The 16,014-nt window shown below is 37.8% G+C and overlaps 1 protein-coding gene across 9 annotated transcripts in view; it reads left to right on the top strand.

Annotated features, from left to right (window-relative positions):
* Positions 1–16,014, top strand: part of MAST4 (microtubule associated serine/threonine kinase family member 4) — a 298,871-nt gene that overhangs the window by 234,189 nt on the left and 48,668 nt on the right. For 6 of the 9 annotated variants that reach the window (XM_074568788.1, XM_074568792.1, XM_074568794.1 and 3 more), the window contains 6 exons: positions 1,490–1,559; positions 4,674–4,694; positions 5,420–5,498; positions 10,395–10,552; positions 12,580–12,655; positions 14,044–14,253. In XM_074568788.1, coding sequence (XP_074424889.1) covers positions 1,490–1,559; positions 4,674–4,694; positions 5,420–5,498; positions 10,395–10,552; positions 12,580–12,655; positions 14,044–14,253 — 614 coding nt within the window. The remainder of the gene's footprint in view (positions 1–1,489; positions 1,560–4,673; positions 4,695–5,419; positions 5,499–10,394; positions 10,553–12,579; positions 12,656–14,043; positions 14,254–16,014) is intronic. The other 3 variants (XM_074568789.1, XM_074568793.1, XM_074568791.1) reach the window with 1 other exon arrangement.

Below are 16,014 nucleotides of genomic sequence, written 5' to 3' on the forward strand. Positions count from 1 at the left end.
AATGAAGAAGCTGGGGTCTTGAGGGGGAGGAGGGAATGTCAGAAGGACATAATTCAGCTGTGATAGATAAATGGGCAAAAAAAAAAAGTTGGAGGTATTGGCCAGTGAGAGTGGAATCCTTGTCTCTCGGGGCCATGAGAAGAGCAGCTGCGAAGATGTGATTTAAGCACAGCTCAAAAAGCATCTTGCATCTGCTTCTAGCCGAAAAAAAAGAGGCAAGGGGGGTTGGGTGTTCTCTACGTTTGCTGCCTAGGGGCTCCATGATTACTCTTTCTTGTGTAGAATTAATGGGATCTGTTAAGGACATTGCTATGATACATGCAATGTTAATTCAAAAATTTGAGTAGAAATCAAGGCCAGGTGAAGTCCTTTTAAGGACTCACTCCATTGTACTGGCCTTTTCACATGTAGGTAGTAATTTTCTTCTCAAAAACTAAATGTTGCTTCTAACAGGATATATACGAGCTTTTTTAAAATTTTTTGTCTAATGTTGCAGTTTTATTTATGTGCAAAAATAAAATGCTACAACAAATGCATTACTTCAACGTATTGTTGTTGCAGTCTGTTCACTATTTAATGAAACATTTTTAGATGTATGCCAGTGCTACTTTAAATCAAATCCTTTTAGCGGTTTGGTTTTTTGTTTGTTTGGTTTTAGGTTTTGGGGTTTTTTGTTGTTGTCTTGTTTTGTTAGGTTTAGTTTGGTGGGGGTTTTTTGGTTGGTTTTTTTTTTTTTTTTTCCCAGAGGTCATCTTTCTTCAGATACTGTGTCTCCTCTAGTTGTAGGTGCTGAGGGGCCGAGGTGGCAGGAGCAGCTTTCAGCAGCTGCCTTCTTTCTGCACTCGTGCTGGTCAGCAGTGCTTTAATATGAAGAAGTAACAGACCCTAAAGTTACAACCTGTTCACAATGTGCGGTGCTTCTTCTCATCACAGAGGGTCGTCGACTTTCCATGCCTTGGTCTAACAGAACTAAGTGGAAAAAATTTAATTCAGTGTGTTTTGTCTGCGTGTTTGTTTTGGAGTTAGGAAAAAAAAATATGAAAAAACCACAGTAAAACTCCTGTGGAAATGCTGCAAAGGCTTTGTATAAGAGCTAAATCACGCTGATTGTGATTTTTCTATCTTTCAAATGGTTTGTGTGATTTTAAAAGAAACACCTTATTTTGAACATTAAAAATACGTTTCTTTCAAGCTAATATACTGGGTGGTTTTTTCAAATTTGATAATTCTAAAGTTAAAGGGCTAAATAGAGGGTTTTCTATGAGTTATAAAATCCAGTAATTAAAAATCAAATATAAATGAAATGCGCACTGAAATAGTATTCTATTTCAGAGTTTATTTTCTCAGAGGCTGTGAGAGAAGAAATTATGAAATTGGTTTCTAACCTGCCTGGAAATGCTTGGATTAGTATGTCTGAATGTTTTTAGTGGATTGGATTTTGTTTTGTTTTTTTTCCCTCTAATTATTTTTTGTGTATCCCCTCCAACAGGAAACAGTCCTCAGGATAGCCCCAGGAACTTTTCTCCCAGTGCCTCAGCCCACTTTTCTTTTGCACGAAGGTAAGAGGTTGTTTGTAGTATGCAGCCTGCATTTTGCATAGAGGAAATGTTGCTGGACCCAGATATTAAAAGATGGTTGCAAATACATCTGTCAAGTCTATCACATAGAATGATGAGTGTTATCTTGCTTATGTAAACCCTCTTAAACCTCAGATGCAACAGAGTTGTACTGGATGATTGATACAATACAATCATAGCTTTTTGAATTTTTTTTTTAATTATTTAATTGTAATACATCCGATTCAGACACTATCTCCTCATCCATTGAGAGATGGGGAAACTTTAAGCTACATCTGTGATTTTTCTTATTTTTTTTTTTCTTAACAATGTAGGAAGTGTATCTCTTATAATAGTGCTATTATAGAGGTCCTGAGTTCAGAGCCTGATTCTACTGGCAGCAGCAATACCGTCACCATGCCTTTAATACCTGACCTTGACCTGTTTCACTATCTGTACCATTGAGACAGTCAGCTCTGGCATGAAAGTGTTGTGAGGATTAATTAATGCTAGTAGAATTTTTGAAGAGCTAAAGTGAATTTGAAGTGATCTATGAAGTAAATTATTATTAAATGAACCGTAACCAAAGTTGATAGCATATCATGGGAGACTGCCTGTTTGTGCCAGTGTAGTTCCCTGTCACTTAACAGCTTGTCAGCCTACCTCAAATAATAAGTTCATTTACTCCAAGCCTTGAGAGGGTAGGCAGATTTTATATTTTGACCCAAGAGCATATACACAAAAAATGAAATTGGAATGCTGTGGCTATCTTTGTCATTAAGTAGTGCCAGGCATGTAACTGTGGCACTTTGCTGCTATGGTTTTACTTCCTTTATTTTGTGAGTTCAGTGAAGTAGCACACAAGCTCTCAAAAGTGAGTTCAAGGAAATGGATTAACTCTTTTTAAAAGCTGCAAAGGGGAGAAGACTTTACTTGTGTATTCCTTTTATCTGAATTCAATTAATCTGTGACAGTAGATCTTATCAATCTTTCTAATAGCATGTGATGTCACTTCTTTAATCAACCCCTTAAAGTTGAGTGTTTCTTTTGAAGCTACTCCCTTTTGATAGTATCTTTAAAAAAAAAAGGAAAGCTATCTCTTCATAGATTACTTTTGTTTGCGAGCATATTTTTAGAAAGTTTGATTAAATCCAGAAACACCTTATAATGGAAAAAGCAGATGTGAAAGACCAAGCATTACTTAGAAATACAGCAGTCAGGAAGTAGTTTTCCTTTCCCACCAGTAATTAACAGAAAGTTTAAATCATTATTTTTTTCTCTTGAAATTTAAGGTTTGCAAAAACAAGGAATTTGGATTTTGACCATTTTTAGAGCACTGTAATAGGCTGTAAATAAATTCTTTAAAGGAATGCGAACACAAGAAGCTTCTGTGATTTCAAAATATTTCACCACTTCACTAGATTCAAGAAACTTCTTTAGAGCAATTTTCTGTCAAAACTGATTCAGTTCTATGTTTATAGTGAAAATTCTTGATGACACTTAAGTTTAAAACAGCAATAATGTAAAACTTTCTTAAGAATTTGGTATGTGTCTTGTGGTTGTTGTCATATAACCTGTGATAGGATGCATTTTGGTAGTAAAGTGAGCTGTGGTTAATGAGAGCAGTTCTCAGACTTATGACTTCATGTCGTTTCTGTTATGTTTTATAAATTTAATGACAATACAAAGGAAGGGGAGGACAGTGTGTGTGTGTGGGACAGAGCAGGTTGAAGGAACAAAGGCGAGGGGGTATAGGTGTATGGATATTCCTTTTCCATGCCCTGTCCCCCAGTCATGGGGGTACCAAAAAGCTAGGGAAGTGTGAGGAAGGGAGGGAAATGGAAAAGAAATGGTCTGGAAGCCTACTGTGGGAAAGGAGGGCTTCCTAGCATAGCTGTCTCTCATCAGCTGCTGGCCACGCCATGCAGCAGTGACAGCAAAGGGAGCTACAATGGGAAGGCTGCCCTCTGCCACGCTGCCAGTTGGTGCACCAGGCTGGAGGCAGCCTTCCCCTGGCCCCTCGGCAACAAGCAGGAGTGTCACCTTCCTCTGCCCACATCTGGTGGGGCAGTCAATGCCCAGGAATAGCCTGTGTCTTTGGTAGCCACTGCTTAGGCCTCTTCTGCTGGTACAGGTAAGTCCAGCATCTACAAGGCCATGGGTAGGTGATAGTCCTGCTTTCCAGAGCTGCTGGGAAATGGGTAGGACTGCACTGTGGGGCAAAGACAAATGGTGTATAAGAGTCCAGGGGAAAATGCTGTAGGCGCTTCCTGACCTATTTTCCCTTCTTCCCTTATGGATACCTCCTATTCTTCTGTCTTTGCTTCCCAGATAACTTTCTGTGATATCCCATTTCCACCCTTGATGGCTCTTCTGTGTGAGAGTTGCTGTGTGATGCAGGAACCCTGTTCAATATGAGTTATTCAGCAAGAAAGTATTTTCTGTCTCACAGCTGCAGAGTATATGGGTCTCACCCATGTTTAAATACCTTCCAAGTCCTTGTTCCTTTAACTGTGAACATATTTATCTGTGCAGCTGAGCCAAAATGGAGAGAAAACTCCTTTTTAGAATTGTTCATTAGTCTGGAGGTAGCTCATGCATACCAAAGGGGAAGGGGAGAAGGGAGCAGAATTAATGATTTAAAAACAAAATTTTGGAGGAGGAATTTTCTTCCAGAGTTCAGTCTTTGATAATGTCAGCAGTTCCTCTAACACATGTTCTCTTTTTTTAGCAGTAATTCTGTACTGTAGTTTCTTTTCTCACATTGTATGTATTAAAAGTCAGAGACTTGGGTTCAAGCTTGTGGATGGATAAATGGGAGTAGGAAATAAGGTATTGAGAGAGGCAAGGGGTTTTTTAGACAGTTAAGCTTGAAGGGTAGGGAAGTTGCATCAAGAGGTTTAAGGTTTCTGATTAGGCATGACTTCTGTTCTCCTTTATGAAATTATACTTTTTGTGTAAATCAGACTTAAGAGTTGATCTTTGTACTGGCTGTAAAACAGAGCTTCAATTCACCTTTCCCCCAATATCATATAGTTTGTTAAAAAAAAGTGTCCTTTTATTTATTTTCTGTATTACTTTGCTTTTTTTAACATATTTGGTACAATTGTACTCCAGTCATGGGCACCGGAATGACAGGTAAGTGTTACCTCCTCAAAAATTGAAACACGGCTACCATAGTTGTTTTTTGGTTCGTCACATTGAATGTTCAAGTTCCATATAGTGTATGTGTAGCTAACCTCAAGCAGTGAAGAACAGAAATTGGTTTTAGTTATAATTATTTTTTTATTGTATTTTGAGTGAGCATGTTTTTGCTGCAAAGATGTTTTTCCTGATTTACGTATCTAACACTTACCAAGTTTGTTTTTACCTAATCATTCTTTGCAGTTATTTGACATGAGCCTGCAAGTTTGCTGGTATCCTGTACTGATGCCACTTAAGACAGCACTACCCTTGTATTTAAAGCAGTCTCTGGTGGTTATTCTGTGGTTCAGAGCATTGTGTTTGCATTTATTCACAAGTTTCAAATTTGCTTCTCATGAATTTTCATCTGATGGACCTGAGAGTTGTGAAGACCTGTTGTCCATTTCTGTGTGTGTTAGTGAGACACCAGTTCTGTGGAGCTGTTCATTCACTTTCTGATTGTTTCATCTGATAGGTTTTTAACTAGAAAAGCAGACTAAAAAAAATATTCTGTAAGGCTAAGTCATCCTTGCTGAATGCTTGTTTATTGTGGTCCCCTGTGAAAGTTTACTCTTTATTAAAAACCCTGTTTGTATCATGGTTTTGGAATGCAACTTCCACAGATGTTTTTGTATTAGGATGCTGCAGTGTTCACTTGACTAAGCTTGATTTCACAACAGGACTGATGGTCGCCGCTGGTCTTTGGCTTCTCTCCCTTCTTCTGGCTATGGTACAAATACACCCAGCTCGACTGTTTCTGTAAGTATCCACTTTGCTGTGCTGATAGATTTCTGTTACGTGCCTTATCTTCTCAAATGTACCTTGCTTCTCTTAAGAGAACGCAATGTAGGTTTTGTTACTGTTGATAGGCTTTGCATTGATAAGGGATATGAAACTGCTTTTCTTCGCTGAAGTAGAAGAAAACTTAAGGCAATGTGTGCTTTGCTTAGAGATATTTTGTGGCAGTGAGTAGTGATGAACTACCCACTTTTGATCTGTGGGGCAGTAGGAACCATACTGCCTTAACCATATGGTAGTTAGGTATCAAGTCTTATGTGAGGCTGCCTTGATAACGAAAAGAAAGAGAAACAACTCTATGATATGATTCCTCCATCCTAGGTTAGACTGCTGTCTCAAGGTGGGATGAATCATGTGTTTGCCTGGCTTTTTTCTTTCGTGATAGTTAGATGTTGGTGCATGATAATAGGTTAGATATTTAGCATTTTAGATGGCTATAATTAAAATGGAAGAATGCTTTAGGATACATAATAGGATAAATGTAAATCTAAATTGTTAATTTTCGCCTGCTAGAGCAATCCTTCTGATGTGATCTTGTACCGGCCCCCCCTGCCATACATGTACCATCTGACTCCTGATGTGCATCATGGCAGTGCATGAGATCTTGCTTCAATACTTAGGAGCTAGGCAGTGGGAGATGTATGAGTCTGTACTTCTGCACATCATGCACACCCCTACACTGGAGAGGAAGTACTGGGTTGTGTTACAACATGGAACTAAGCTGTCTGTTGGTAGTCACACCTGAGAGGCTGGGAGATGAGTTGTGGAAGAAGCCTGCTTTGGAAATAGCAAATAGTTGTCACTTTGACAGTTACATTGCATTTTCTGCAGTAATGGGCCTGGTCCTTGTGGATCCAACTATGACTTTTAATTTTTTTGTTGTTTTGTATTTTTAGCCTTGTTTTTTAGCTTAAGGGTTGTATCATTTAAAGAAGTACTTTTTCTCTTCCCCTGGGTGTGTTTTGTTTCTCCTGTGAAATTGCTGAGCTCCATGTCCTATACAGTGTTGAAACGTGACCGTTTTATGTTCTGATCAACTCTTATTTTTTTTGTCTACAGTGGGTTCTGGTAAGTCAAGTCAATTCTTGCTGACTTCAAACCACGTTGAGGGATTTCATGTGTCTTCAGAACTGTTCCTCAGCAGCACTGATTTTTGACCTCTGCTTTCTTTCCTGTGTAGATCTTACTTTTGCCAAGCCAATTGCTTGGCAAAAATAATTAAAAGCATTAATTCCCTGACCGCTTTCCATAGTACATGTTTGTACACCTCTCATTGGAACTAGATCAAATATGCTGTGCTCTCCACTTAAAATACATTGATGTAAAGGAGGTTATGTCAGATAATAAGTAATTGCCATAGCAACCCCATCATTGTTATAAGAAACAGGTTTGTGCTAGAAAGGAAATGAAAAGCTGTGTCAGAAACACAGTTTTAATTTTCAGTCCATACTCATATGATTTTTCTTCAACATCTTCAATTTTAAAATGGTAATTCTAGTTCATATACTTCTTTCCCTTTTAGGGTTACTAACTATTGTATGCATGCCAGAATCTGAAGCAGTTTTACATAATTTTTGCATTTCTTATGAAAAAAGACAGTACTGTCATTTATGGACTTAGAGATCTCAAATTCTGTAAAGACTGTTTTTCCAATAAATAAGTTTGAATATTGTTGAAGAAGCCCGCAGTAGAGAATTCATGCCATATATTTCTTATTGCTAGGTTTGTGGGTTTTTTCCCCAAGAATCCTCTAATGCTGATGGGCCCTGCAAAAGCACTGCAACAACCGCTGAATTCTAAATCTAGCCACTATGTCTTTGCGTCTTAGTAGAGATGCTTTTTACTTTCTTCTCTTACCCACTGGACAATATACGTGAATCTGAAAATGAAAATTGAAAGTGTGCCCATCTAATTGGTTTCATATAGTTTTCAGAATCTGAAACAGCTAGCACTGCGTAACCTCCTTCTCTGCATTCTTACAAACTCTTAGCTCTCCAGTGAGAGACCACTTCACACACAGTAGCCTAAGTATACATATAGAATACTCCCTTTTCAGTGCTGGATAAATAAGTTTCACATTAATCCGGAGATGTATCAACTGGAGACCAGAAACAGTTTTTACACATCACAGTAGAGCACAACTTTGATTTTTACAAGCAACTGAAAGTCAAAGCAGGGGCAGAAGGGTCTGTGGTAGTCATGATTATACTCAGGTGAGTGTAGCACACCATTTCTTGTTAGCCTGTTTTTTCTTTTTTAATATTGAAAGTGAAGAGATTGATGGAATTGCCAATTTAATGGAAGCTCATGGGTGTAGAAGTGGTGCAAGTACCACATATACCACTTCTCACAACAAAGTTAAAATGACGTGAAGATATCTCCCGCTAAGATTGTTCACTTGAAAAGAAACTCTTGGTGTGTTGTATTTTAGCAAAGTTGGATCAGATCTTGCAAGTTATGAGATGTAGTTGAGATGATTGTATGTCTTCTAGAAGAGCAAACCTATAAAAAAGATGAATTGAGAGAATACTCAGTTGCATGTTTTTGCCAGTAAATTACATTTTTGGAAGCTTATTTGGATAGGGAAATGGGGTAATCAGGTAAGTAAAGAGACTTTGGGGTTACATTAGCTGTTACTGGCTGCAGATTTCCCTTTCTGTGTTGGAAGGACAGTTTGAGTTGCTGTGATGCAATGTAGTTGTGGATATTAAAAATATATTAAATTTCATGTGATTTTTGGAACAGCTATTCTAGAATGCCAGGAAAGCTAATTTTCTAAAGAGTTTTGCTATGAAAATTCGGATTTGTACAGAAATCAGAATTCAGACCTCTAAGAAAATGCCTTCCGTGCCTGTGATGGTCCTGGCACAACTGAGGGTTGTTAGTGAAAGGAAGATCCTGACTTTAATCCTGTTGGGTCTAGACTCTGTGACACCTTATGTGAGGAAAAGTGTGATATGGGTTATTGCCCTCCTGATCTTCCCTGAATCCTGTGAAGCTGAAGAGGTAGAGATTGACTTTATAGAAATAGCCATCTGTGACAGTCTGTATTGGGAAATTTCCCTGTGCGATAGTATCTTTCATCTTATAGAGGGTGGCTGTAGGAAATAAGCCTTGAGGTTAACTGCAACTAGCTGCCATAGTGTGAGATAAGAAAGAACTTATCTATGCTGTGTGCTGAATTATGCATGGTAATGTGCTACGGCGAAATTTCACAAATGAGTTACTGTGACTTGACAAGTTACTACCTATCATGTGAACTGTGGTACATTCTTGGTGCGCATGCTTCTTAGCCTGCAGCAAAGCAAGGTAATGCAAACTTGCAGACTTTAACTTGTTCTGATGTGATGAAGCCTTCCCACGTAGACCAGTACTGTGTGAGTTAACCTTTCCCATCAGCAGGTTTTGTTCTTTTTTTGATTTTTAGGAGATGACTTTATATGATCTAGTGTGATAAGTGATCTTTTCTTGAGTTCTTAGGAATTAGGATATATTCAGTCTTTACCACGCAAGTTGCCAGGAAATTATGAAGACTGTCTAGTTGCTGTGCTTACCTGCTGACCTTGGCAATGTAGGACAGCGTTTGTGCACTACAAAAGCTTAGTGATTTTCCTCACTAGGGATGACATAGCAAAGAAGCTTTTACTGTGTCGGCTTCCAATAAAAGAGCAGCCAGGCAGGGGCCTTGATGTCCTATATCAGAAGACAAATAAGAATAATAATGTGCACGTGAAGACTGGCATATAGAAAAACTAATTTTCTTGAAAAAGCCAGCGGGAGACTGAAGAGCTCCAGAAAGACGTAAAGGTTTTTGGACTTCCTCCCCTCCTCAAGTAAAATAAAGGGAGTGTTTGCATGGTACCAGCAGCTTTGTGCAGTCATACAACGATATTCGTGAATGAGCTATCTTGGAAACTAGTTTTGGTACCAGAAGCAGTGGGGCATTTCTCTGTCTACACTTGTCAGTCCAGATTAGCAAGGCTAATGCATTGAACTATGTACATGTTGTTTATAAGGACATGAAATCCAGGTTCAGGGGAGTAGTTTCTCAGTTCTACCTCCAGACATTTAGTGTGTCTCAGGTAGCTAGCTGCGCTGCATAAAAGACAGTAAAATATGGTAGCATGATATCTGCACTGCTTTATGTAGTGTGGCTTTATACATGCAGTTTTGCAGGGCACTTCTGTAATTTTGTGGTAGCACTTACAATTTCATACCTGTCTGTATCTTCCAGTTTTATACTAATTGTATGGTTTCAGTCTAATTCCTTTTACTTTTGTCAGTCATAGAACCTGTCTTTGATAAATTACTAAGTTCTTTCACTTCGCTTTGAATTTACAGGGTTTTGTAAGAAAATAGCGCATGATTTTTTTCAGCAAGAATTTAGGTTATATTCCATTTTATTTTAAAAAGCATCAATAATGTCCTAAACTTGGATAGTGAAGTACTTTCATTATGTAGTTTTGCAGTTTGTTGCGGCAGTAAGTTCTACTCTATGGTTATATGCTTAGGCTATCTTACTCAATCAATTTTCAGCAGACACTGTTTTAACTATTCTTATGTACTGGTCTGTGTTACTGACATTAGATGTCATCTTTGCCTTAGAGGAAATTTGAACTTTTGAAATGCAGTGCCTCTTTCTTCTGGTACGGAAGTAGGGTTTTTTTTATACTTACTCTATATTTACCACATTAAGTTGAGACTAATTATTTATTTTCTTTGTTAAATTGGTAGTGAGGCATGGAAAACAGTAACTATAATTTTTAAATTAAATGGCTTTATTCATGAGCACTGATTATGGTCTTGAAAATGTTTTTTCACTCTAATAGAATCTTGTGTTCTTTTCTGCTCTTGCAGTCATCCTGCTCATCCCAAGAGAAGCTACACCAGTTACCATACCAACCGACACCTGATGAACTACATTTTTTGTCTAAACATTTCTGTACCACTGAGAGCATTGCCAGTGATAACAGGTGCAGGACCACTGCGATGCGCCCTCGGTCCCGAAGTCTCAGGTGAGTTTGTCTGTCTGGAAATAGGGGTTGGATCTAAAGTCACATAGTCTGGAGCATCGTGGTTTTATACATTGGGGGCATTCACTATTCTTGAAATTGCTGAAGTATAATACAGAAAGTATGCATCCGAGGCTGAATTATGAACAGTCCTTTTAAATTCTTGCTCCTGGTTTTGATCGTGGTTTGCTTCAGTGGTTAACATTGTTAAGCTAGGCCTTAATGAAGGCAACTAACTCGTGTGAACTGTCTTGATGAACTAGTCACTGTTGATCTTGCTGTAGCACTGGTTCTCTTCCAGAGTTCAAACTGTTCACAGACTAAAGTCTTTATTTGCAAAACTAATTCAAAATATATTTCTATCCTATGACTACCTGTAAAGAAACATGATAAAGAGCACATAGCTGGGTGGGGCAGTATGCACTCATTTATTTTCTTCAGCCAAGATGAACTTCAGTTTCTTATTTCCCAAAGACTAGGCCTCTGCATTTCATATGTAGTGGCCATTTGTGTAAGATGTGTTTTATCCAAGATCAGTTCTAAACTGTCAGAATAGTTTAGGTTTGGAAAATGCAGATGAATTTTATGGATTAAGTTTGCAAGAACTGGAAAGGGAAAAAAAAAAAGGGAGTATTACACTTCTAATTGTCATATTCATCCTTTCCAAAGTTTAAAAATTGTTTCACAGGTATGCAAATCTTAAGGATTAAGGGTTTTTAGTGCAATATATTTTAACTCTGCTTTTTTATTAATGTGTCTTAAAATCTGTGTACGCTACTGCGACAAATGTAGTTGCTACCTACATGAAGCTGCGCAACGATTACTAAGAAAAAAAAACACGTTTCTTCATTAGAAGAATACACATTGAAGCTATATTGCATTTATTGCCACATCTTTAATTTTTTTTAGTTTCTGTTATGCTTTTAACTTAAAACCTTCCATTTGAACTCACAGAATGTGTGCAAATACTCCAGGGGAGAAAACAACAGACAAGCATTTTGAGGAAGGGGATTGTACTTCAGAAGTGTTGTGATGAAATTATGTGCCTGCCCTGTCCTCAGTGGATTTGCTTGTGGATGCCCACAACATATTGTCCACATCAGTTACAGGACCCACTATTGTGATATTTTTGGGACAAATTTTAGTGTTCACTTTTGCTCTTTGAGAAAGCCAAGAGCTATTTTTTCTGCTCATGCCAGAAACACCTATGTACATGGAATGATAAAGTCACTCCTAGAAGATAGTATCCCCTTTGTGGGGTTTCTTTTAGATCTGCATCTTTTAGACCAGACTAAATGGGCCAGTGTCACCAACCCAGGAAAATCAGGTGGAGAATTTTCAAAGGAATTTATCACGGACAATGAGGCTCATACTAGCAAAAAAAAAAAACAGTTTTGTAGGTTAGCTGAGGCCATGGGTACTTTTTTTGGATTGTTTCCCTGCAAGTCTCATGCTTTTTTTTTACAGGCACAGTGCACCAGCATTGATGGAATTCATGCATATGTATGGTCTTATTTGTAGGAATTTGCTGCCTTTATCTGCTTGTCAGACTTGAAAAGCAATTGTTTTGATTTATTTTTTTTTAATGATCTGTTTTAAGAAAAAAAAAAAGCCTCACTCTTCTCCACTTTCTCACTTGCAGCTAATGGAGTTCTTGGTCAGGTCTTACTATTTTGATTGTATGCAACCTTCAAAGGGGCGGGTACAGCCATAATTGACAGTTAAATATACCTCTGTTGCCCTTCTGAGAAAAAGGTGATGTTCACTAGTGTTGCAAAACTGCCTGTATCCTGAAGCGTAGTTACAAACTAAGAAAATAACATAGTTAGCAGTTAGATGTCAAGCACATGGAATAGTCTTTAGGGCCTGGCCAGAAATAGCAGAAAGAAACCAAGTGTACTACTGATGAGAGAATGTACCTTTCTAGTGAAGCCTATGTTGACTTTTTGTTGCAAAGAAACTGTACAAAAATATAATAATTGTAGCTCATGCTGAGACAAGTTTAAAGGGATAATTTGCTTTGCTTGCAGCCCTGGACGTTCTCCTGCCTGCTGTGACAATGAAATAATTATGATGAACCATGTCTACAAAGAAAGGTTCCCAAAGGTAATGAATTATATTTAAGATACCCAGTATCTAAATTGATAGGCTACATAGGTTTTAAGTAAGCGGTATTTTTGTTATGGGAACTAATGATCCGGCCCTGTAATGGCTTTCATAAAACTTCACCAAGCTCTTATTACAAAGACAAAATCACAATAAAGAAAATCCCTGCTGAGAACTGGACATTCATTTGGCAAAGCTGCTGAACTGGTTTTGAAATGAATCATGTTGGTAGTACATTCTGCTGATTGGAAACTGACGGTACATTCTGTTTCAATAGGTGGTGTGTACTTGGGGCAAATGTATACTGAATTAGTAAACCAAAAATAGTTGTTTCTAAGTCATCTGCTGATATACCTGCAGATTCCTTCCTTTAGTAGCATTTATTCCTTTTCCCAAACACTCATTATATCTTTATTTTAACTGTGAAGATCTGTACACAGTTGTGGGCATTTGACTATGAGATACTAAATGTGAGGACCCATTGCTGTTGTCTCCAGAGGTTGAAACACAAACAGCTTCCTAGGTGCAGGTGTGTAGGTCGGAGCACTGTGCTCTTGGTTGCTCCTAGGATTTTGATGACCCCTGGAAAATAAAGTAAGGTAAAGCTGATACTGTTCCAAAAAGTTTTTTGGAAGTTCCTAAAAAATAGGAAAAAAAATCTTCATATTTCTTCATAGAAATGTGAGGAGCGATTTGTCAGGATTTGCAGAGCGATTGAGCAGCAGTCTGAAATGTGGAATGACCCACTCATTTCAGTGTTTGAGATATGAACTAAGAGGTGTGGGATTACCTTTTAATAACAAAAATATCTTCAAGGGTTTTTTCTTAAGCATCTGGAGTTTTGTGAGAACCAGACAGTTGGTTCTGGGAAACAGACACATCCAGCAACCTGCAGACACATCTGGCAGGAGCTGTGAGCCTGTGGTGATTTTAATGTTCACTCAGACTCTTCCCAGAGAAATATCTTCATGGTATAACCTGTATGAAAGGAAGCAAGGTATCTGCATTTTTAGCAGAACAAAGTAGACCCCTATCTTTTTTTATTATTTTGACTCGGACTTAAAGTTTTACAGTCATGGGTGTTCCTTTAGTTCTGTTTAGTGATGATCACAAGATTAGTGCACAGATAATTACCAGTGGCAGACAAAGGTGAGGATCTGCATGGTAGAACAGTAATGCTGCTGCTTTTCTGGACTGGTAACATGGAGAAAATGTCATCTGTCACTTTGCCTTTGTGTTTGCTTGCTTTTTTGCTTCAGTCACTTTAGACATTACAGCTAGGTGACTACTTAGGTAGTATAGAAATGTTGCAAAATCAGAAAAAAGCTTTGAGGCTGTTAGTTTCATGTAAAGCTGACTTAATGTATTGTGTATGTATTTGTCTATAGGCCACAGCTCAGATGGAGGAGAGGCTTCGGGACATTATAACGCATCATTCTCCAGAGAATGTCCTTCCCCTGGCAGATGGAGTGCTCAGTTTTACCCACCATCAGATCACAGAACTGGCTCGAGATTGTTTGGATAAATCTCGCCAGGGCCTTATCACATCACGATACTTCCTTGAATTACAGCAAAAATTAGACAAATTGCTACAGGAGGTATGAGCCATGAGATTACTGTTATGTTTGCTTGAAAAATTGATTAAATCTGTTTGCCTAAGTGGTGTTGTCTTGAAATAATCATGACTGTTCACTCAAATAATTGTCAAAGTGGTATTCATAGCAGTTTTAGTCTACATAATGACCACTACAAAGACTGTAAGACATCCTAGTGTACTAGTCTGGAATAGATAGGTTGTAAAGATTTTTAGAAGCAACAGCATTTTGTCATGCAGTGCAAGTTATAAATTGCTTACAGAAATGTGTGCATAAGCCCTAAATGGGGAGACTTGCTATTCCATTTACTGTGGATAAATGAGGAAACATATACACTTTCCACTTTAGCAACCCTACTAATTGCCTGCTGTGTTGAGAAAGCAGACAGCAACCTTTAGCTTTCCATTAGATAGAGTTTATTTAATTATTTAAATATTTATAGTATTCCTTTCCTAATTAAGCTGTTTATTAACAGGAATAATGTAATTTTTAAAAGTGTTGAAACTTCCATAGAATAATCAGCTACATGAATTAAGAACTTGGAACTTGACAAAATAAATGTGCTATGACATAAGTCACTGCAGTTTATGAAGGTATCATTTTCAAACAATGAGTACAGTATGTAATGTACCCGTTTGTGTGGGATTTGGTAGCACATTATGAGCCAGAGTTAATGTGATAGACCAGCAGATTTGATATTGGGTTGAAATTTTCCAACCAAGAGGTTAAGGTATCATGCCTGTCTTAATTTATGTCTTGTCTTTTGCTTTCTTTTGAATGCAAGAGCAGTTGCTAAAGGTTTTGGTTGATTTTTTTTTTCTTCCTATGCTGTGTTTTTGTTAATTTCTATTCAGTAAATAGCTTTCCTGCAGTTACACTATTTTGAACTTTTTCTCTTCATAAAGCAATGCAAAACTTAAGACATGAGTCATTTATTTCTGGATTATTGAAACCCTGTTTTTTTAAACAGAGAAAAAACATAGAAAATACACAGAAACCCTGTTTTTTTAAACAGAGAAATACATAGTTAAAAGGAAGTTTGAACTAGAGACCTTCTTGTGAAATAATCATATTTTTATGGTGCCAAAGTGCAGGCAGAGTTGGCCAGTTGACTGGAGGTGTCTGACTATGAATTATGTATGCTAGGGATAATGTCAAAATACAAGGAAGCATGTCTAATTCACTGAACCACTGTTAACACTGATAATCACTGCTAAGAATATGTCCCTTAAAATGGCTACACAGTAGAGTTTGGAGTACATGTTCACTCACTTAACACCCACTTAAAAAAAAACACTCTAGGACGTTATTCTTCAATCTGCTTATAAAGCAGTGTGTTATTAAAAAAAAAAAAAACAAACCACAGAAGCACTCTTTTTGTCATGGTCTAGGATGTTAGTTCTTTATTATGTAAAAACTTCCTGTTCTGCAAAAACATAATACCTCAAAACATTTTTGAGTCAACTGCATAATACCTGTTAATAGCATGATATGATTGTAAGAAAACTTTCTCTTTGCACAACTTGGTTGTGGGCACTCAGTTGTGCTTTGAATTCATGTGATTCATTTGTTGTCAATTCCCAGCTGCGACATTGAGTAGGAAGCTGCATCTCCTACTGCTGCTTGGCACGCTGCAATTACTTTGCATAACCATGGGAAGACTCCCTTGAGATTTGAGCAGCATGGTTCAAACAACATTTTTATAATTCTAAGGTCAAGGTCAGGTGGACCTGAATGCTTTTCTGCTTCATCCCTCTCAAATGT

Source organism: Larus michahellis, chromosome Z (assembly GCF_964199755.1).
Source record: "Larus michahellis chromosome Z, bLarMic1.1, whole genome shotgun sequence".
In the NCBI taxonomy this organism is placed as follows: Eukaryota; Metazoa; Chordata; class Aves; order Charadriiformes; family Laridae; genus Larus; species Larus michahellis.